This window comes from Ruditapes philippinarum, unplaced genomic scaffold, assembly GCF_026571515.1.
Source record: "Ruditapes philippinarum isolate M1 unplaced genomic scaffold, ASM2657151v2 ctg1577_1_1_1_1, whole genome shotgun sequence".
NCBI lineage: Eukaryota > Metazoa > Mollusca > Bivalvia > Venerida > Veneridae > Ruditapes > Ruditapes philippinarum.
This window is the reverse complement of record NW_026863342.1, coordinates 2,805-28,144: the sequence shown is the minus strand read 5'-3', so window position 1 is coordinate 28,144 and position 25,340 is coordinate 2,805. Positions and strand designations below refer to the sequence as shown.

At 31.8% G+C, this 25,340-nt stretch overlaps 1 protein-coding gene across 1 annotated transcript; it reads left to right on the top strand.

Moving 5' to 3' along the window:
* The first annotated feature begins 16,917 nt into the window (after nucleotides 1-16,917).
* Nucleotides 16,918-24,976, top strand: LOC132721884 (proprotein convertase subtilisin/kexin type 5-like). The gene is made up of 6 exons (XM_060706259.1): nucleotides 16,918-17,035; nucleotides 20,215-20,850; nucleotides 22,207-22,330; nucleotides 23,229-23,287; nucleotides 24,467-24,518; nucleotides 24,691-24,976. The coding sequence occupies exons 1-6, from the start codon at nucleotides 16,918-16,920 to the stop codon at nucleotides 24,701-24,703; spliced, it is 1,002 nt and encodes a 333-aa protein (XP_060562242.1). The 3' UTR covers nucleotides 24,704-24,976.
* Nucleotides 24,977-25,340: the final 364 nt, after the last annotated feature.

The following is a 25,340-nucleotide window of genomic DNA, read 5'->3' as shown; positions in this document are numbered from 1 at the left end:
TACATATTAAAACAAGACAAGCACTGCGCTTGTCTTGCTCACAACGAGGTTATGGTGCTCACAACGAGGATTAAAGCAAAAAAGAGTATATCTTCGTTTCTATGAAGACTTTCAGATAATAATTTACGCTGAAGACTTGTTGGCATCTGTTTAGGTTAGAATGCACAAAAAGTCACCAGAATCGACGTTTTAAATGTTAAATTAGGTCTAAAGAGAAGTTGTCTCCAGTTTTCCAGCTACCCCGAGTGACTGCGTCGCACGGTATTTCCATCAAATTGTCCACCAACAGGCAATATCCTTAAAAATAATTTTACCAAATGTCTTCTTATTTATCATAATTGTAATGATCAAGTTTAGTGCAAAATTTAAGATCTTGACAACACATTTTTATCACATCATTAAATAAATTATATAATGACAAATTACAACAAACTTGTCAAGACGTCGCAGACAAATGGTACAAAAGCATTATAAAAAAATGCGCTTATTGTAATAAACACATATTGTTACCAGGGTGACCAAGTACAAAGACCTGAGCAAAACACAAGGTCTAATACCGGTGAATGACTTCAACAGATCATGCACCGAGGCATAAATAATATGTAATTTATTTGCTATTTATAAACTATTTATTAAGTCACTTAAGTGTAAATGATATACCGATGGTAAAAAGAATTGACATATAAAGTGTCTATTTATAAGTGCGAATGCCTAATACATCTGCGTGATTAACTAAACATATGTTATCTGACACATGCTTATCTTTAATTATAAATAAAATAAAAGGGCTTTCCTGAAACATGTGTAAATGAGTGCTACCTCGCGCAAATAACTGATTTGAATCTGAGACACGTATTGAGACAAATATACCCTTAACAATGTGGTTGAAGAATTAGCTATTAGACAGCATATCAAGTTAAACTAAGGAAATTTACTTGGCATATATTGTAAGGTCGATGATCAAAACTAAGATGTTATTTATTTTATTAACGTATTTCTCCCTGAAAAGCAATAAAAAGAAAATAAAGTGTCGATAACTCCTGACAGACACTTCAATGTCAACGCAATTAATAGTACACTTTCAAGAAGTGAATAGCATGTATCAAATAATGAAAGAAACGTACGTATTATCATGATACTTTGATAGCAATGTATGCCCCAAAGAATTCTATTTTCTCAATCATGTTGATGAATTTGTTAAAATTGTCCTTACCATCTAAATAAGGGATTACATGTAGCTATTATGATATAATTATGATATATCAGTAGTTTATAATGTTAATGTGGATATTAGATAAGGTCATTGTTGTATTGAAAATCTGTTAAATGATACAAAAGAAAACACTGTAGCCTTAACAATTGTGTGGTAAAAACCATGTCAGTAGTTGAGCAAATGAAATACATTTTGATCCTCTAATACTCTTATTTTGTACATTTTAAGGGTAAATTCTCGGGTGTTTCAAAATTCAATATTTCACCATTTAAGTTTAATTGTTAAATTTTATTCAAGCCCGTGCTGCAGAAGGAGAAGGGGACGTGGTCGGTTACTTCTGCTATATAGTCCCGCCATTGAAGAGACTCAATCAAACCGAGCGTGAAATATTAGAGTTTTGAGTTTCTTAAAGGATTCCATTTTTCTCTTATTTTATTCTATCTCACGCTGTAATATTCAATGTATAGACCAGTTTTGATGTTTATTTGTTATTTTTTGAAACGAAATATATATCATTTTCATTAAATATGAAATAAACAACATTTATGTGTTAAAGGCATTTGTAAACAACTGAATCCGAAGTGATCACGATTAAATTCTTCATATATTCAATAACTATTTTTATGAAAGCAATAATAATATAATATTGACTCTGATTTGATTACACATTCATGAAGTCTCATTGAATTCACAACAAAGACTTGGTAGAAACATTTATCACTTATAATAATTATTACTGTCACGATCGCATAAAATTGAAATCAAAGTTTTCCTGAGAAGAGCATATAATTTATCTCATTACGTCGAGGAAATTGTAATTATATTATTTTAACATCTAAAAATTTGGTATTCATTTTTAGGTTAATCATGATAACAATGTTGTAAAATACTTATCCATACTGCAGTGAGAATAAAGATTTATAGGGTGACCAAGAACAAAAACAGACGTTTATGCTCTGAAAAATAAAAGGTATTACTCCAGTTAATGTCTTGAATAGATGATACAAAATGACAATGAAAAGTGGCTTTCAATTGTCAGCACATAAAAGGTAAGTAAGCAAAACAAACACTATGATAAATAGTGAAAAAAGTGCTCCCTCGGAAGCATTTAAAACAGCAAAATTACATGACACGGTTTGATTCATTCTGCACATGAGGGTTAATGAAAAGGTGCAACATCCCTCATGCCCCTTAGCACCAGGCTTAGCGGTACTGAATTATCAACACTTAATAGACGCAATGAACCCGAAGGACCAGAAAAAATATTACAACACTGGAGTGAAGTTTGCATTTCATAGGTTTATTTATGTGTAAAGAGTTCTCTTTATGCAAGTGTTTTATAAGACAATTATTGTATATAATGAAATTGCAGATACTTACCAATTCAGAGTAAGAAAATAAAGGGTCACTTAAGAATGCTCAAAACGAAAAAACAATAGAAAAAGATTCAGTCTCAGGTTTAAATGGCATTTTCATGAACGGAATTGTCCAAAAGGTTAAGGTGAGGCTGCGTGATCGTATGAGACGACTTAACGAGTTCGAGTAACTTGAGTTTCGGTGAGGTGGTTTTGACCTCTGGTGTTGCTTTGATGTTGGTGTACTGTGTTGGTCCGCCGTAAAAACAAACGCATCAAATAAACAAGAGGGCCATCATCAAGAGGGCAATGATGGCCCTAAGTCGCTCACCAAAAACAACTGTTTTTCGGTGTTGGAATATCAATATTTTCTAATTTTGAATTTGAGCATAGAATATGTTTAAACATTAATTTGAAGAAATGCCATGACCTGGGGCATTTAAGCTTTGGCTTAAACGGCGCTAATCAAATTAATATGAGCAAACTTGATAAAATACAACCTAAGAATGCTACAAATTTTGGTGATCATCAATTATTTCACTAGGAAATGATGTTCGAAGGTTTTTTTTTTTCAATTTTTAGCTTTAGGGGCTACTCAAATTTATGAGAGCAAACTTGATAAAAGATTACCAAAATGCTACAGGCAAAGTTTGGTGATCATCCATCAATTAGTTCTGTAGGAGAAGATGTTAAATGTATTTCTATTTTTAATTTTAGCGGCCCCTAAAAGGGGCCTAATCAAATTAATATGAGCAAACTTGTTAAAAGACTCCCCAAGAATGCCACAGACATGGTTTGTTGATCATCCATCAATTAGTTTTGTAAAAATAGACGTTAAAAGGTATTTTATTTTTAGCTTTAGCCGCCCTTAAAAGGGGGCGAATCAAATCATTATGTGCATACCGTATATAAGACTACCTGAGAATGCTACAGACAAAGTTTGGTGATCATCAACCCCTTAGTTCTGTAGAAGAAGACGTTAAAAGGTTTTTTTTTTATTTTTAGCCCTAGAGACCCATAAAAAGGTCAATCAAATTTATATGAGCAGACTAGATAAAACACTTCTTACAAATGCTACAGACAAAATTTTGTGATCATCCCTCAATTAGTTCTGTAGAAATATTTTAAAGGCATTTCTATTTTTAGCTTAAGCGGCCCCTCAAAGGGGCCAATCAAATTAATATGAGTAAACTTGATAAAAGACTCCACAAGAATGCCACAGACAAAGTCTGGTGATCATCCATCAATTAAATTTGTAGAAATAGTCGTTTAAAAGTATTTCTTCTTTTAGCTTTAGCAGCCCCGCTAAGGGGCTAATCAGATTAATATGAGCAAATTTGATAAAAGCAATACTACCCAAAAAATGCTACAGATAAAGTTTGGTGATCATCCATAAATTAGTTCTGTAGAAATAGACGTTTAAAGTTATTTCTATTCTTAGCTTTAGCGGCCCTTAAAAGGGACCAATCAAAATAATATGAGGTAACTTGATACAAGACTACCCAAGAATAATGCTACAGACAAAGATTGGTGATCATCCATCAATTAGTTCTGTAGAAGAGGATCTTTAAATGTTTTTTCTAGTTTTAGCCCTAGAGACACCTAAAAGGGCTTATAAGTAAAATATGAGCAAACTTGACAAAAAACTACCCAAGAATGTTACAGACAAGGTTAGGTGATCATCCATGAATGAGTTCTGTAGTAGAAGATGTTGAAATTGTTTTTTCTTCTATTTTTAGCTCTGTTGACCCCTTAAAGTGGCCAATTGCAACGACATGAGCAAATTCAAGTGTGACTGTCACAAGGATGCTTCAGACCAAATTTGAAGTAAATCTATCCAGCGGTTGACGCATGACGATGGAAGACGGACGCCGGAGTATCCCCCTTTGGTACTAATAGCTCACCCTGAACCTACGGTTCTGGTGATTTAAAAAGATGAAACATAATTGTATTTATATAGAGTTTAAACTTAATAGTAGCGTTTTCCAATATGCACGGAACAATTGCCTTGCAGTGTAAAATAAAATCATGACAAATTGAAAACACAAAAAGAGATATGTTTTACGAAATCGTTATTGTATAACGTTATCTTTTGATAGAATATTTGAAAGAAAAATATTGAGAAATATACGGATGTTAAACGATTAACTTGAGCGTTGTCTTGATAATTAAACACATGTACATTGTAATATATTTAAGAGAAATGAAAAAAGCAATCTTTCCAAATGATTATATAAAATATATTAAACTGTTACACAAAGGGAAGAAATAAATGTAAAAAGAGAACTGTGTTAGGTAGGAAAAATTGATTATAAAATTTGATGTTTCTTTGTTTTTTGTTGTTGTTCTTTTTTTTTAATTGAAATTCATAAGTCCGTGAATCATAGCCATAATAAAATGATTTCAAAGATTTTCAAACCGTTACAAAACGTTCTTTTAAAATAAATATTCTTCAGCGATTAGGCCTGTAACATGGAGCCCCTCTCTAATCACTGCGGCAAGGTGTCACCTTGCAGAGTCCGTGTTTTGTCGTTAATCAAATTTACGTCACGATGTTAAATGGTGACGAAATAATCAACTTTAACTTACATTAGAATATGAGCAAGGGGATGAGAAATAATATAAATGAGGTCGTTATAAAAAATGAATTCAAAACTTATTCTGTTGAAGTCGTATCTTGTTGTCAAATATAGGTTTTACCGTTTGAACATTTGAAATAAGATCAATTCAATACAGGGTCAACTTCAACACTTTGAACTTTTGTTAGAAATTGACAAACACGTGTAATTGTTTCACTTCATAATCAATCATATAGTTACATTTATTTATGAATGCAATATGGAAACAAAACGAACGTTTTTGTTTTTTTTCAATACACGAACGTCAATGACACAAAGATCAACCTCATAAGTGATAATCTATGTCATGATTAAATAAGAAAGTAAGTATCGTGAAGCATCAAATAATAATTATGACTTATCAAGATAAAGCATTATTTGTAAAATTTAATTATCGTAATTTAGCATTATTATTAAATGAATCAGTTTATATTACGTTCACGTACCATTTTTTTACTATCAAATAGATTTCTTAGATATGATGTTTCTTTTATGCAGTGCAGTTACAATTATACTTTATGATAATTGTTTTTTTTTAATTTAAACGTCAGTGCCATAATTTCATTACTTTACTGTTTACATGAAATTAATTTTCTCGTTTATTTTTTTACAAAGCTGTAACAAAACACCGCTGTCGTCAGAGGTAACGAAACACCGATGTGGTCAATTTATTCCACCTCAAAAATATGAAACCGAACGTAACAATTTGCTGAAAAGACTTATATCAAAATATGACGGGTGATGAAACTTAAGTTAGGTGAAGAAAAAAATAAGTACACAAATGTTGCTGCTATTTACAGAACAAATGAACAACAATGTCAATACCCGTCCTGGTCTGAAAAACAAGACATCATTTTGGCAATTATCTCTGACAAAGATAGACAACAGTCATAAAAGAATGATTTTTCACAATTACTTCACTTGGCATCGCGTTATATCGGAAAACATAAAGTAATTTATAAAAAGGACATCGGCCTATGATTTGCCTCCTGCAGGAAATAAAAGATAATAGAAAATAAATAAAGTGAACTGCTTTTGTAAATAATACAAATATGTTGTAAAACTCTATGGTTAATTTTAGCTCTCACTTTTAAATACAAGAAAAAATCAAAAGGGATTGGTCTAAATATATTTAGCTTAAACTAACTATTAAAAAAAGATACATTCTACAACAGAATTCACATCAATAAATTACCTTTGAATACAATTTTCAAACTATAAACGATTATGAAATTTGCTTTTACATAACCTATAAACATCATAAGATTGAATAGTAACGCACTAAGTATGGACGAGCTAAATTTCAACCAATTGGGGTGATGACAATAAGATAGATAAGTTTCCTTTCTGCTCCGATAAGCATAAACTCAATACTCTGATTTAGCATGCTTCACGGAAATAGATAAACAATTACCAGAAATTATTGGCAATTGACGTAAGTTTGAGTTTGATTTTGTTTTCTCATCATTAGTAAACAATAAAATGTCAATGATAACACAATACTTTTCTAATGATTCTTAAAGCTGCACGCCTCCAGATGAGCCAAAATATTTCAAGACAACCAATATTGGGAACAGTGCACTAAACTTTTAAGAAAGGTTAAAACATTCAAGATCCAAGCTATATTTTACATATTATGTAGGTTTAATACTGATTTTGTAGTATTTTATCACCATATTTCTACTGTGTTAGTAACGCAGAAAGGGCTGTGTTTGCATATGCTGAACACTTTTTGGTAATTTTCGTTGATTGTAAGTGCCGATTGCAATATGCACATTACGTTATTTGTTTACCTCACACTATTTTACTTTTGAATACATTATCAAAATATTTCATGAAAATTAACATAAGTCTGGGGACGTGCTGCGTTAACAATAGCTTCTCAGTTGAAATCATGCAAAAATTTGAAGGAAACAAAAATACTGATAAAGTGAGTTAACATTTCAAGGATAACCAACATGTCTAGCAATTGTTTTTAAATTTATGTTTGTAATTTTATTTAAATGCGAATATTTGTGACTGAAAACAAATGTGTTTCTTTTTTATGTGTTACATGTATCCGCTCTGTTTGTTGGTTTAATGGATATTTAAAAAAAATCTAATTTATATTTGTTTTGATAAACTATAAATTACCTCAAAGAATACTCATATACATGAAGTCAATACAAATATAAAAAGGTTATCTGACAGAAACAACTTTTAACCCTTTACCTCATATATACGCAAAACAACGCACTTTCGACCTTTAGGCCTGAAATAGTTAAAAAAAAATCCTATTTGGGCCCCAAACACATGTTTTTGTTTGAGAAATGTTGCTTAAAAAAGTGAGCACTTTTTCGGCGCCGCCCCCATCCAAAACATACATCAGGGGGTTGCCAGATTAAGGTTGTGCACCCATCTGTTAGGGGGGGAGGTTTGAAGGGGGCGGAGTGCCCCTCATCGCCAGAAAATTTTGGACTTGTGAGAGGCTAAAAATGACCCCAGGTCGATCATAAGGTAACGTGTAACCAACGCTGAAAAGCCTTTGACTCTATCTCAATCCCTTGAGAAGTTGCAGCACTTTGAATTAAATTTTGATGGAAAAAATCGAGGCAAAATAGTTTGTTTTTTTGGCAATTTGGAGATGTCCCGTCGTTGCCATGGTAACAGGAAATTTAAGACTTAGCATGTTGTTACAAAGGCAATGGTTCAGTCAACATTTGTGCCAAGTATGATTAGTATTGAAGCATTTTTCATAGTTTCATAGCAGTTTGAACGTGTAACAGGAGGCTTTTCAGTGAAAACGGCCATTTTTCACAATATGCTCATGAGGGAAAATGGTTAATGTAGGTAATAACATTATTTATTTTTATGAAAGCAAAGTGAATATTCCAAATACACCTAATTTGAGCAAATATTTTAGGTTGTTTGAACTTAAGTTCAGACATAACGTTGCCCATTTATGCTATAAAAGGTCTGGATGAAATCAGTTTATACATGTATATAACACTACGCTTTAGGATCAGACAGTCACAAACAGGAGGTTAGATGCCATTGACCTTTTATTTAAAAAAAAAACAAAACAAAAAAACAAAAACAAAAAAATACAAAAAACATCAAATTTTTGTCACATTTTAGCAAGTGATTCAGCAACAATTACCTTGATGATTTTCAACGTGATTACAAAAATTGCGGCGCTCAGGATTTTTTGTCAGGCACCTCGAAACAAAGTCGCCTATAACATAACATAACCTAATGACCTGCTGAACACCTTCTTTGTATATCTAAACGATATGATCACATAAGATCAGGCATGTTTAAAGAATCTTAATATTTAATTTTATTTATATTCCGTTGTATTTCTTTCCTTATGTGTTTTAGGGGAATATTCGTACATAACTAAGCCGGTGAAGTAATGTTACCAAATGCCATTTAATTTATCATAATTGTAATGATCAAGTTTGGTGCACAATTTAAGATCTTGACAGCATATTTCTATCAAATTATATAATGACAAATATAACAACAAACTTGTTACTCAAACAAGACGTCGCAGACAAAGGGAACAAAAGGGAGTTTTTATTTAGATATATAGGCAAACTGTTCAATTAATTGTCATTCAATTCAACTTCGCATGTTGTTAGAATGACAACGCAAACATTTAAGTTGACAAATTGGGGTTCACAGTTTAATTTCTTTAGTTATCTGAAATTAATACCATTTATAAACATGTCTCATATTTTATTTCTACCTAAAAATTCTTAACGTTGGTTCAAATCACAATTTCATCCATAGTTAATTCTTCAAAATGCGCTTATTGTAATAAACACATACTGTTACCAGGGTGACCAAGTACAAAGACCTGGGCAAAACACAAGGTCAAATACCGGTAAATGACTTCGAGTTTATGCACCGAAGCATAAATAATATGTAATTAACTTGCTATTTATAAGTTATTATTAAGTCACTTAAGAGTAAATGATATACCGATGGTAAAAAGTATTGACATATTAAGTGTCTATTTTTTAGTGCAAATGCCTTCACATCTGCGTGATTAACTAAACATATGTTATCTGACACATGCTTATCTTTAATCATATATAAAGAAAAAGGGATTTCCTGACACATGTGTAAATGAGTGCTACTTCGCAAATAACTAATTTGAATCTGAGACATACTTTTTAGACATATATACCTTTAATAATGTGGTTGAAGAATTAGCTACAAGACAACATATCAAGGAAAACTAAGGAAATTAAGTTGGCATATAATGTAAGGTCGATGATCAAAACAAAGACGTTATTTATTTTAGTAACGTATTTCTCCCCGAAAAGCAATAAAAAGAAACTAAAGTGTCGATAACTCTTGCCAGACACCCCAATGTCAACGCAATTAATAGCACACTTTCAAGAAGTCAGTTGCATGTATCAAAGAATGAAAGAAACGTACGTATTATCATGACACTTTGTTGGCAATGTTTTCCCCAAAGAGTTCTTTTCTCAATCATGTCGATGATTTTAGTTGCCCTTACCATCTAAATAAGGGATTACATGTAGCTATAATTATATGTCAGTCGTTTATAATGTTAATGTGGATATTAGATAAGGTCACTCTTGTATTGAATATCTGTAAACTAATTAAAAAACACTTAAAAGGATGTGGTGAAAATCAAGTCAGGGTGTTTCAAAATTCAATATTTCGCCATTTAAGTTTAATTGTTGAATTCTGGTCAAGTCGGAGAGAGGGGGCGTGGACGGTTACTTTCGCTGTCAAGTCCTGTCATTGAACAGACTCAATCAGTCCGAGCGTGAAATATTAAAATTTTGTCGTTTTGAGTTTCTTTGAGGATTCCATTTTTCTCTATTGTTTCTGCCTCACGCTATAAGTAATATTCAATGTATAGTTTTGATGTTTATTTGTTATTTTCTGAAACGAAATAGAATCACAAAATCTTTTTAATTAAGTTTGAAAGAAAAGAAACGTTTGTAAAGAAATTAAATTCGAAGTGATCACGTTTAAATTCTTCATATATTCAATTACTATTTTTATGAAAGCAATTGTCATATAATATTGACTTTATTGACTCTTAACCGCCTCTGTGGTCGAGGGGTTAGAGTCGATTACTTCTAATCCAATTACCTCTCTGGCGTGGGTTCGATCCCCGGGAGATGCTTTGGTAGTTTAGCACGGAGGAAGGTAGTCTAGTATTGGTGTAACTCTCCAGGAATGATGGTTAGGAAACTATATGACTAAAATACTGTTGGGAAAGGCGTAAAATGAAACAAACAAACAATTATTGACTCTTGATTTGATTATTTATGATAGCAAATCTCAATATGACAAGGAAATTGTAATTTTATTATTTGAACATCTGTAAAGTGTTTAAATTTAGTATTCATTTGTAGGTTAAACATGATAACAAGATTGTGGAACACTTATCAATACTGCAGTGAGACTAAATTTTATAGGGTGACCAAGAACAAAAGCAGACTTTTATGCTCTGAAAAAAAGGTCTTACTCCGGTTAATGTCTTGAATATATGATAAAATTAGATAAACAAGATCAACAATGAAAGGTGGCGTCCAATTATCAGGACATAAAAGGTAAGTAAGCAAAACAAAACACTATGATAAATATCTTGAAAAAAGTGCTCCCTCGGATGCATATAAAACAGCAAAATTACATGACACAGTTTGATTCAGACTGTACATGAGGGTTTATAGCACAGGCTTACATTTGTAAGCGGTACTGAATAATAAACACTTAATGGAGTCAATGATCCCACCGGACCAGAAAAAATATAACAACACTAGAGTGAAGTTTGCCTTTCATAGGAAAATGTTCTCTTAATGCAAGTGTTTTATTAGACAATTATTGTTTATGATTAAATTGCAGATACCAATTCTGCGTAAGAAAAAAAAGGGTCACCAAAGAACGCTCAAAACGAAAAACAATAAAAAAAAGCTTCAGTCTCAGGTTTAAACGGCATTTTCATGAACGGTACTGTCCGAGGCTGCGTGATCTTAAGAGACGACTTAAAGAGTTGGAATTACTTGAGTTTCGGTGAGGTGGTTTTGATCTCTGGTGTTGCTTTTATATTGGTGTACTGTGTTGGTCTACCGTAAAACCAAACACATCAACTAAAAAAGGCAATATATTGTCCACGACATCATCTTTTTCACAGCTCTCGCTTAAGCAGAATTCAACTTACATGATATCGTTTAGAAACATCAGGAGATGTGTTTAAACAGCAGTTACCTAGCACTTGACACTGAAGTGCCATGCCACGAAAAGTGGCGTATAGACAAAAAGTAAATATCATTATTATTTTATGTTTTCTCACTTATAAAGTAATGGATTGTTGAAAACTGTGTACACGAGTGTTTCAAAATCCCCCACAAAATTGATCTGATTCTAAGATATAAATTGTAATGAAGAGAACAATAAATACCGTGGCTGCGAAATAAACTACAACAAATAAGTAATGACTGTAAGAAACAGTAATCAACTTGACATATATTACTACGTTGGTGATTACAACATTCTGTTGTTTATTTCATTCACAAAGCAGTAAAAGTAAATCGAAGTGTCGAGAAATGTCACCAGTTATTTATAAATAAATGCGATATACCAAATAATATAAGAACATAATTGAAGAAACTATACTCGTTTTACTGTCCATTAACAGGCTCAAACAAACCATGCCTGCAATATTTTTAATTGTTCTGTTTTTATTGTTATTTTTGAATTCTTATTCGCTCTTTTAAAACAGTTTTGTTTCCGCCCAGTTTGAACATATGTGTTTAAATGTTGAATTTTGTTTAAGCCGGTGCTGCGGGTGTGGACAAAAGCAACCACTAACATAACCGTCCAGGAGCAGGCTCAATCGAACTTATGCTGCATCATATCAATTTTGACTTTTCTGTTTTTTTTGTTTTTTCTATTCTAAGATATTCTATTTTATATCATTGTATATAGCAAGTTTGAAAATTTCCTCCAATATTGTATAAATAAATAAATAGATAAAGGACATACATCCTTAAATGTAATAATTGTTGTCGTCGCATCAACACAGCAGAGGTGAAGGTAGACCTCAGACACACTGCAATGCACCAAACATGCACGAACGGAAGCCTGCGAACCATCGAAGCTCCGTAAGCTATTTTGAAGCTTCTTTACAAGACAGAATCAAAATACCCTGACAGGATTCGTACCAACAGCGGTGAGGAACAAGAAAATTAATATAAAGACCCTAACCATTTAGCAAGAGATGTAATATGTCTAGAATCAAGTAGGGTCCGTTTGTAAATTATTCAGACTGTGTACCTCACGTTGGTCTTTTTCCCGTTTATTTTACAAGATTTTATGATTTTATATCCGAAAGCATAACTTATAGCTTTTGTGTTTAAACTGGAACGAAAAATAGGACGTTCAAAAGTTTTACATGGTTTTTAGTGATAAGCCTGTAAGTGCTCTGTCTTGTACCCTATCCTGTTTTTGTTTGGGGTCCTCCTGGGCTCCTTACAACTGGTTCTTGCTGAACGTTGCCTTTTTTTTGTTGATCTTGTTTATCATATTTTGAACTTGATATTTACTGATGCAATCCTCATCGAACCAGTCGGTTACATTCTGACATGAGTTAAAGTTTACCAAGAATTTCATCAATCTTCTACTCTAAGTAAATCCGCATCCTGACAGTATGTCTCAGTTACAAATGACATTTGTGTTTAAGTAAATACGGAAACTATACATGCATTTGTATTAGCATCATCTTGTGTTTACTTTCATGTGTTCATACATTCATAACCAAATGTGTTTGTGTTCTTCTCTTTGCCCGTTTTAGACGAATAGTATGTAAATATATCAAGGACATTGGCCATGTATCATTTTATCTACGTGAAAGAAAAACACGGAAAGTGCAAAAAAAAATGAAAAAAAGACTTGCTTACTTAAAACTAATCGTGTCCGAAATATGAACTTCAGTTTTGAATATTGGCATCGTTGGGATGGCGCTAAAGGGACACCAGAAATAAAAATAAGACTAATTTAAATATTTAATAATGAGTAAAAGAGTACATAAATTATGTATTGGCATGCATAAAAGTGGTGACAACGCAATTGAATTTCCATTTTAATGACGATGAAATTGACTTTATATAATTCATATATATTTTATATATACAATTTAATTGCTATAAATGCATTAGTGTATAAAATAGAGAAAATAAGAATCCAATAAAAGCCATTCTAAGAAACGCGAAAACTGTTTCACTTTTAATTTTCTCTATTTGCAAAACACCTTTGCCCATTTTTATTATCGTTTTTATCATTTTGATGACTCTCTCATATCGCATGGTTGGGAATTCTTTCTTTTAAGGCATGTTTCTGGGGAAAAAAATGTGTCGGTCTAACGGCCTCGCCATGGTTTTAGCAGAAACATCTCTCGATGTCGCCCAGCCAGTGTTATATCCTCATAACTAACTCGTTGCATATGCTATAACTATCACTTGTCATTCAGGTTTTTTTGCATTGCTGATGATATCAAACGCCGTTATTTAAAATAACGATTGTACTGTAAATGAATTAAGTACCCACATTTTCGCATATATATATATTAAACATTTATTGTTGCATTTGATCAACCTGGACGATTTTATCTATGAATTATTTTTATTCAAATTTTCTTAAATATAACAATAATATTTAACCTGAAATTAACCATTGTAATAATCCGTGTTAAATGTGCGTGTGTATGTGTTTTGTCACCCCTAAGAATATTGTCCCAAATTTAGTCCACTGAAAACATTAATGATATCATTTTGATAGCATTTAAAGGTAGCATATATACCCTTTTAACGTGACTTGAGTGTTAAGCCTATTGTTAAATACTTAAATCATGAAGTTGCATCTTTAAGTTAATCAATAGTTAAAACATAATTGTATCAATCAAGTTATGAGTTTGAATGTTGTATATGTAAACACAAGGTTGAATATTGAATTCCGCTGAATATTGAATTCCGTTTTTAAAAATGTCGATTTAAATGAAAGAAATAAACAATGTTTAAATTTTTCATTTTTTGTCTTCTATTTTTGAGTTTTAGTAAACCAACCAACAACACTTTATGGTTATCAACATAGGGAAAATGATATTGTCTACTAATATCAAACATTCAACTTTCTAACATGTAGATTCTGGTTCAATTCAAAATTATAATTGTAAAATTTTCATTTGAATATAAAACGCAGTTTTATTGTGTCAATAAGCATTTTAAATGTTAGACTTTATAAGTGTATAATTAAATTTTTCCCTACTTATATAGCTTATTTGAACTATAATGTTTATAACTGATAAATGTAAGTTGCGATAACATTCTTTTTCATTTGATTCAAAAACCCTTTTTTCTCGTCCATTTTCCATGGTTAAAAAATTATTTTTGGATAATACCGACTTTCATTAATTACTATGCTATTAAATGTCCGTCTTGGTGGTTTTATTTTTGTTTCGATTGTTGTTAGAAATCTTGATTTGGTATTGTTACTTGATTTTAACGTTTCTTTAAACAAATTTTAAATAAACATTAGCATTACATAGAGGATATTGAATGAGTGTACAATCAAAACTGGATCTACTTGTTGAATAAAATTATAATATGCAAACCTTTAGCGAGAGTTATAATACTTTATTCAACGAGTTTAATTTATTTATTATTTTTTCGTTACCGCGCCTATAGTGTAACGCTTACATTTAGTGCGTTTTTTGCTTTGAAATAAGGCAAATGACATCGCGTCAAAATTTTTGCCCGGCTATCCGAAAGCGGCACTGATAAATCAAGATGCTAATTTATCTTAAGACGTAAGCCAATGAATTACATATAATAAAATCATGAATAATTTCCATGTACTGGACTTTCTGATTTAGTGTGTATAGAAAAAAAAAATTATTGTCCGGTTAAGTCGTTCACTAGTATTTAAGTTAATCTACGTGCATTTAGTCAGTATTTTCTGCCATATATAAGTGCCTTTTGCTGGTTTAAACACTCAATATGTAAGTATTAGTAGTACTTTAGAACATGTAGAAGTACTCTTGAATTTCTAGTATTGTTTCAGTAAGTACATGTACTTTCACTCCCATATAGATAAATAATACGCAACTTCAGAAAATGGAAGATTGTTAAATGTCTTAAATTAACTGTCTATAAATACTAAAATTTCATCAGGGAAAACATTAAATGAAGATTAGTACCGAAAACATACTTAACGTATAATAAAATACACGAGACGTGCAGATTTACATTCAACTTGTAAGTATCGGAAGCACACTTGAATTAAATAAGTACTCCACTTATATAACAGAAGACGAGACGCAAAGTCGGACAATAACATTGATATTATGTCTCAAATTTACTGCCTTTGAATATTATATAATTTCCTCAGAAACAACAGGCAATTGAAATGAAAAATACCGACAATATACTTAAGGTTTTCTTTTGTGCACATACACAATTTGGGGTATATAGCGTCGAAAACGGTAAAAAGACTTTGGCTAACCTCGGATGTTACAAACTTTTTATAGCAGCACCAGAAGCGAAAATTAACACACCTGCTCGAGCTAAGAGATGCATAGTCTCCAGTAATTCGAACCCGTTCAGTCGCCTCTTACGATCGCGCAGGGATAAACGGTGACTGCAATTCTGATGCCTTATTCCTAACAGGCAACCCCTTGGCCACCTTCCTAAATATGCAAAACAGAAACCTGGCCGACAATTTCTTATTTTATAAAAAAAGCTAATTAAAAGGTAGACGATATAATGTTAAGATAATCATATATATGTACAGTATTTGTATTTGTACGAGAAGTATCGACTAATTACAAACAAAAGGGTAATTCACGGATGTATAGAATATTCATGACAATGGAAGTCAACGAGGTCAGATAATGATGATCAAGTAAAACCTTTTATTTCTATTACAATATGTGAAGCATTTATACGAATTTAGTGGAAAAATATATAATATCCCGTTCGAATTTGTACATCTACCATGTACTTTTAAAGTCTGTCAGATGCTGAGTTTTTGTTATTTTAAATTATATTTTAACGGAATTTCATACACGAATACACAGGCAGAGTGACACTGGTATTATATAATAATAATGCTGATGATAATAATAATAAACTTCAAAAGTGAAACAATTAGATTACCCCGATAGTGGTACGCAAATGCGTTCCATTTCCCCCAACCGAGTGCCTAGAATTTTACCGATAGTCACGTGACATGTGCGACAGATACCAACCAAACAGTAAATCACGTTAAGAGTTGGAGAAAATCCTGCTATAAACTGATAATAATCAGCAGCTTTTTAATTGGTCAAATGTCACTGGGTCATAAAATGTTGATAGAGTATGTAACCACAACTTGTGACCCCCTTTCCCAATATATTATAAGTATGTTTATATTCCAAAAGTTTGTTGACAAAGAAATAAAAAGTGACTTTGATATAACAATTCAAAATTTTAGAATTTTTGTTCAAAATCAATTATTTACAAAGGCATTTGTTTTCAAATATGTTATTTTTTATGATGATCAACGACATTTTATTAAAATAAGTTGGTTTAAATGGCATTTATGTGAGTACCACGGAAAGTGTCTGTTGTCACGTTAACATTTATCTGCAAACATACATAAAGAAAACATACATAAAGAAAAGAAAACATACATAAAGAAAACATACATAAAGAAAACATACATAAAGATGCGGCCTTGGTATAATCACAAATGGGGATTTAAAACCAGGTTCTGGTTCACCAACCTTAACTCCTCTACCCGACAGGTTTCTTTGAGACGAGGCAGAGGAATCAAAATTGAAGGAGGTGAAATAGAGAAGGCACATGATAAATTTGAACGAACCAAAATTACATCTTTAAATTATTTCAAATGTATAAGATATTACAAACAATTTTTATGATGTACAGAACATGTTCAAAGTGACACTTTGAAAAGAGTTACTTTAGTTTTTTATACCACAAAAGACACAAAGATACACCAAAAATAGAACACTTCAAATAATTATTACGAAAACAACTTAAAATTAGTCTAAATTATTTGTTAACACTTAACTCATTAACAAACATTTAGACTGGCAATTAAAACTTGCCGCAATATGTTGCATTTGTGATTTAAAGATATATTCTATCACACCATATTTTTCATTTAATTGCAGGAAAATAAAGTTAATGCACATCATCATTTAATTACCTATTTAAGATTTTCAACTTTTTTACGTACTGACTAAATTTTCTACAAATGGCACTAGTTGCTGTTTGATGAAAGTGTATTCGGAATAAACATCAAAAACGACGTCAAAGATGGTAAGCTTCTTTTTTATTATTTCCTACTTTTACTTATTAATTAACTTGGAACTATTAAATAAAGTATATATACATTCCTCTGAACCTGAGTATGAATACACTTAATTTTAAAGAAAATTAATAAATATACCCGTAAAAAGATGCAATTTAGTTAAAACATATATATTTTAAGCTCAATTTTTAAGGGAAGTTTTTGCAACTTATATTAATGGGTTTCAAGTCGGCTTCCCTGAATTAACCATTAATGATACCATATGAACCAATATGGTTGTGACCAAAGTAGGGCTTAAACCCATGGTCCCTTGGTGGAAGGACAGATGCCTGAAATATTTTGTTTAAATTAAAAAAGAAATAATGTTATCTTCATTTAAGGCATGACCATCCTAACGAGCACTATAAGGAGCTGAAAAATTGACAAACATAGGTCAGATATATGCCTTATAAGACAGCGGCATGCAAAATTTAAGTAATCTTTACCGTATGGTAAACGGGTCATGATCACTTTTTCTTAACTTAAGCTTTATTGTTAGAAGGGCTTATTTTCAGTATTGATTAACATCTAAATAATCTACGCCTTCATATTAATGAAAAAAGTATTAATGAAAAAAGTTTTGCTATTAATAATTGTTAAGAAACAGATAGCAACATTCTGCTTACAATTCACACGAGTAAAATGATTGTTCCTGCTCATTTTATGAAATATGTATAAAAATGTCTCCCTATCCCATCCGTTTTTAACACGATGTTTGTTTGTTTGGGTTTTACGTCACACCGACACAGTATAGGTCATTTGGTGACGTTCTAGCTTTTCTGGTGGAGGAAGACATCAGGTGCCCTTCCGTGCATTATTTCAGGCACGAACGGGCACCTGAGTAGAACCACCGACGTTCCGTAAGCTAGTTGGATAGCTTCCTCACATGAAAGAATCCAAAGTCGTCCCTGTCGGGATTCGAACCCACAGCGGTGAGGGGCAAGTAGTTTGATTTTTCAACACGTCTTTGACATTTGACTACTTAGAGAGCTTAACTAAAAAAGTCACTAACAATCATGGTTTACCTTTAAGACTCAAAAGTATTGGTTGATCTTGTAACATATTAAATGATCTTATTAGACTGTGAAATATAAGGTACCATATTTGTACACTATTTAGCATTATGTAGCCGATATATACTTATATTAACTATATAGTTAAAAATTAAACACATTTTTCTTTCCAAAAGTGAAATTAGAGAAACGTGAATAATGTTAAAAGAAAAAAAGAAAGAAATGAAGTTTACCCTTTTATGGTTTGAACCAACGGTCCCCTATTTCAACGCAAATAACAGTAGTTCTAGCCTATTTGAATACTCGCTTATGCGGAGGTAATACATTAGGATAGTCATGCTTTAAAATGATCCATTATCTTTGTATAAAAGATTATCATGTCAGATTAGGCCTCGATTTTATGTTCTGCATTTCGCAGACAAAATACAACAGAAATCTAGCGTAAGAACATATGTTGTACTTCGTCAGCTATAAAACATGAAGTATACTTATATTTTGAATCAATTGAGTTCTTTTAAATGGATATCGTTTAAAGGAAACACCAATAACATGTTTAAGAATCTAGTAAGTTTTTCTTTTCAGTCCATTTAATGTATATGTGATGCGGTAAGAATACGATTTTCTTTGTATGTTTGTACTCACTCTGTTTAAATAGGAAAATACGTAGGCATCATATCATCCAATATTCGATTTGTTCGTCATTTAAGATGTCGTTTGACGATGATTTTAATTTAGATCAATAAGTATTCACCGTGTTTTGTTTCAGACTTAAAAAAATGTAATTTATATATGCAGATATGCACATAAAGTAGTAACTGGTTTCATTCAAGTCAATACATTTATGGCTGTATTATTAGCTTTCCATTAAATAAGTTTAAAGTTTAAAGTTCACTCAAATCAATACATTTTATGGTTTCCATTAAATAAGTTTAAATGAAACAACTAACGAAAATGCTATTTATAAGTGTTGAGTTTTTTGTCTGCATCAAAAAGAAGTTGGGATGCGTTTATAGAATGACACTCATTTTGATCTTCTTCGTAATGAATATAATATTCTCATCTAAAATTATCTTTTATTTTAAAAATAATAATACATTTTTTTTTTCACAGCTTACATGTTACATTTGGATATGGCTTCTTATTACAAAGTCAGCAAGAGGTACATGTTTGGCATTAACATATTTAAAGCAATTATACTATTTTGTATCAAATAAAACAGCGTATGTTAATGATACTGAAAATTCTCAGTAATCACGAACATATTATTTTCTAGGACGTATTTTGTTTTTGGATCGATCATAAGCAAAATGCTCCATGAATAGAATACAGTTTAAGTGGCATTATATCATTTTATGTTCATTTTGTTTCACTGTCAAACAAAGATAAAAAGTTTGTATATTTTAAAAGATAAGTACTCAATTGCGATTATTAACAATAATTTATTATAGCAAAACATTATAATAATAAAAATGTTTAGTTTTGATAATAATAATGTGAATGTTGGAATATTTTCAATTCAAATAAATATGCGTATATTGTTATGCAATTTTGTTTTATTAAGTAAAATAAATCGGCAATCCAGATCTCGCAAAATACACATTTAATGCATAGAAAGAAATTAACTATTTTAATTGTAGGCAGGGGTACTGATTGTCAGGTAGAGTGTGCGTGCTGCGTAGACAAAAAATGTGGTCAAGGAAGATGGTATAAGAATGAGTGTACTTCCGGTTGTATTGATGGTTATTGGGGTGCTCGATGTTACAAAGAATGCTCGCACAGTTGTAAGAAGTGTAAAGATAACTTTTGTATTGAGTGTAATGATGGTTATTACATGAATTCCCCCGGTACCTGCTCAAAATGTTTAACCGGATGTAAGATATGTACGTCAGGCAACACGTGCACATCCTGCAAGAATAAATACTACAACGACAATGGTCACAATGACTGTCGTAATCGTGTAGATATCTGTCCCCAAAATTGCAATTGCAAAGATAATCAGTGCGAGTCCTGCAAGGAAGGGTTCTACGATCCCAGTAATTCATGCATCAGTTCATGTCCGGTTAACTGTATCACGTGTTCATCAAATAAAACATGTGAAATATGTAAGGATGGGAACTACAATGGTTATGGGTACGGCAACAGTAGTCGACGTTTAAGGAACGACTGCAGTCACGTTTGCCCGGACAACTGTGATGAATGTACCTCATATAACAACTGTACTGTATGCAGATCTGGTTTCCATGGATTAAGATGCGAACAGCAATGCTCGTCAGGTTGTATCATTATTTGTAAATTGTAGTATTTAGATGAGCATGTGTTGTTTTTTTTCTAGTATCAGGCGTATGAATTATGTCTCGGAAGATTTCTTATGTTCTCAATCCGAATGCGCAAAAGGCTAAATACATTTTCCTAATTATATCACAGATTATTGAAGGTAGCAAAAAAATGTAAATGTTGACTTCAAGGTGACACTAAATGCTTAATCTATGAGTCGAAAATGCAGTTTTTATTCCGCAACATTCCTATGTGATAATAAAGCGTAATGGCTTTCAATTTAAGTTACTGCCTTAAAAACACCCGAAAAACAAATGATGTACTGAAGATGAAACGACATGTCTGGGAGGAAGGCCGCCTTAAATCAGAACATTTGTACTTTGTCTTCTATTTCAATGCCATCCTAATCAGTTAAGGAACAAGAAACTACCTGGAGTAGTTTCTTTTGCACCAAAGGATATTTTTCTAATACTCATTGTAAAAAATCCGAAATCTTAAGCATTTTCATGGTTTGCCAGTGCAATATTCAACAAATCATCGTTAAACTGAATTAAATTTCATATTCTTTCTTTTTTTTGCAACAGCTTAGGTTATAGGACACCTGCAACATTTTTACGGAAATAAATTAATTGATCTTTGAAAGAAAACAACCTTAATGAATTGTAAGACTAAAACATAAAAACAAAGTAGGTACAATTGTCTGTTTAAAGCGGCCGACCACTTTTTTGAGATCGATCTTTTTTCAATGTATTTCTATTTCAAAGAGGAGCGTAAGTATGTCCATGTGCCCTGTCCTGTTTTGTGTCTTGTGTCCATTGAATGCCGACTTTCTTGATTGATCTAGTTCTGTTCCTATTTAAATAATGCTGAAACGTTTGAAACATGGAATTTCAAAGACAACCTCTAACAGTACACGGGAATTAATTAAACGTATGATAATTATGCTCTAGGGGCTACTAAGAGATGTTGGACTTTTACATTATCTCTCACGAACATATTCAATCAAATAGAAATAACGTATTCACTGAAGCGCGCCCGAACCTTATCTATGATAATGTTGTTTTCAATGCTTACAATAGATTTCCTTGTTTTTGTCTTAATTTTTTTTTCTGTAACAGTGTTATGAGTTTGCCAAGATTGATGGTTGCTTGTTAAACAACCTTCAAGAATCTTTATAACTAACGCATTAACTCATTGTGTACAGAATGTTTCTTTTTCTAAGTAAATATATAAAATACTGACTTAAGATAGGAAAAATTGACTTATTTCAGTATAACTACACTCAATGTATTTCATTCAAAAGATAAGTTGCTTTTAAAAATTTAATTGTGCATTACGTTTCAATGTCGATTTAGCTCCAGCACAAACTGGATGGACGGCAACATCAACAGTATTTGTTTTGGTGGCTGTTCTTGCTGGATCAGCGATTTGTATCTTTGTACTTGTTATCACTTTGATCAATTTGAAACTTCGTTACAGGTATTGTGAAAGTTTTGCTTAGTTTTATTGGTACTGTTCTGACACTTTATATAAATAACGAGATATAATAATGTGTCCAAAACGTCGTTAGAAACATAATTTATATACGTCCCGTTACCATAACATAGAGACAAACGAAATCCCTATAGTTGACGTAACATGCCAAAGAAACTATGATTCATGCTTTATAGCTTCTAAGGAAATATGATGACTAAACACAAACATTTAAAAAGGGCAAGTTTTGACCCTATGCACGTGGTTTGAATGAACAGGTCCTGGAACATTTTTAAATTGCCGTTTATAGCGTTCTTTCGGTTTGTGTTTCTTGTTTCATGTACTGATGCACTTAGACCTTAAATTTGGGTTATAAGTTATATATAAGACGTGTGTAGAGTACTACAATTGTATGTTTGTGGCTGGGTAGTTGATGGTTTATAAACAATCTACGATCTTAGCATTGAAGTGTCTAAGTCTTGTTCTGCTCTGATACTTTCTCATTCATCAAACAGGAAGCATTTTTGTATCTTTTGTAGTTGGCCTCTCAAATTTTTGGTCATAGTTTCATAATTATGTGGTTTAGAATATGGATATGTTGATAATGACGAATTGCGCAAGTCGGACACCATGCTCACATTTGTGCACGTTTTGCTTACTAGGTGAGCTAAAAAAAAGAAATTACTGTGAAAACAAAGTTTTTCAGGCATTGGTTTGAAGTCAGCGCCCTTAACTACTCTGTCACGGACTGAAAGAAATATAATAATTGTACAATCATGTCAATATAGATATATATTAAATCATTCTATATAAACATAATTGGTAAACCGTTATTTAATTCCTAAAATTTTAGACTATCTTACAAACGTGTTATACTTGTGTAAACTTTTCGTTTTTTTTGTAGGTCGCAAGTCAAAAAAGAAGAATTTGCAATACATCATGACAATACATGCCCGGAAAAAGGTAATTGATATATTTTAATAAATCTCCTTGGACCATATTGCATACTTCTTGTTTCGTAATTGTTCTAAGTCGTTTTTTCTTAGGCAATAAATCTGCAGGATCTTGTTTGTAACGCTTCGGTCATATTGCGACTGTCGTGATTTGCGGCTCGGGAAATACATCATATGCCTTTCCTGGCATAATGTCAGATCTGAGTATGCACGTAAAAGCAACCAAGATATTTCCTTCAAACCTGTATGCAGTTATAATACGGAAAACGTTAAAGCCTTGGTACTTGAGTTTCATATGGTGGCATATTTCTGCCATAATTTCTGCTGACAGTTAACCATAAAATAATTGCGTTTACTTTACTGACTGACTATTTAGTTTTCGCGTTGACACTATAAATAACAGGCTTTTATCAGACTAACTAGATATTGTTATGTAAGATAGGTAAATATTTAAGTTAAGTCTGATACTTAAGCAAACAAACAAATAATGTTTAACAGATAAACAAATAATTATCTTTTATTTAAGTGTTGCCATTTCTGGACACGTTTAAGTGTTATCGGAAGTTAGATACTCATTTGTTATTGATCTTATCTAACATAGAAATATCTAGATAGTCTGATAAATATCTGTTATTTATCGCAGAAATATGCCACCATAGTTTAAATATTAATCTAGTAACATGAATTTATATTTTAACGAACAATGGTTTGTACCATATAATTAAATCTAGTGTAACATATGCGATTCCTGAGTAACATAAGTCGGTGAAATTACAAAACTCATGTCAGATATTCTGAGACAAAAATACAGGTGCTTTTAATATACGTATCAGTATTTTTTTTGAGGTACATGCCAGTATTCTCAATACAAAAAATATTTTAACTAAAGTAATTTTTCAAACCATGTGCTTGTTTTATTCTAATAAACTATATATTAACAAAGCACTATTGAAATACTCTTTAAACTAATATGTTCGTGGCTAAGTCGCTATAAAATGAGTGACAATGCAAATACGCAAATGCCTCACAAGAAATGTCACTTTTATACCCCTGTTTTCAGCTAGGCCTGCCATTAATTCGATGAATCGAATGCACAATTTCTAATCACAATTATTATGATTATTGTTATAAATGCAAAGCAAAAGGATTTATAAATGATTTTTTTATTAATGATAATTTTATTTTATAGAAACTAACATTAGAGTCCCGACATGTCACTACGAGAATACCGATGACTTAAGGTAATATGAAATGAATAAATACATACAAATAAATTTGCATGTAAAATATGACATGTTAAGAAGATAGTAATAATTTTATAGCTTGCACTAGACAATTTCAAACAACATTTACTCAAAGTTTAAATTGTATTTGCAGGTATTTGTTCAATTATTTTTTTATTTATGTTTATAGGAGACCTGTTTAATAAGGACCGAACGCGTCGTCAACCTTGTTGAAACTGACAACCAAGTATGGCGTCGATATTTCAGATACATTTATATATGTGTGTTGTTTCCTTTGTATATCAAAAAATGATTTCATAATTTGCATAAAGTATGTGTAAATGAGTTTACAATAGTTTGAAACTCATGCAAGAAGCAGCATCAAATTTAAAATGAAATAATTATACATTTACATGTATTTAAAAAAATGTTCAATTTAACTATCGTCTCTCTGGGCTTACCTATTGTTGATATTGTAGTGTTTGTTTGTTTGTTTGTTTGTTTCATTTTACGCCTTTTTCAACAGTATTTCAGTCATATAGGCGGGTAGTTTCCTAACCATCGTTCCTGGAGAGTTACACCAGTACTAGACTACCTTCCTCCGCGCTAAACTACCAAAGCATCTCCCGGGGATCGAACCCACGCCAGAGAGGTAACTGGATTAGAAGTCATCGACTCTAACCCCTCGACCACGGAGGCGTAGTGTAATACTTTTATGTCAATTCATTGTTTAATAGTCATACCTCAGGCAAATTCTTCCTTTTACAATACAAAGGACAAGATTGCATTTGTGACAAAAACGCTACAGCCCCGCATAAATACAACAATAAATAGAAGGAC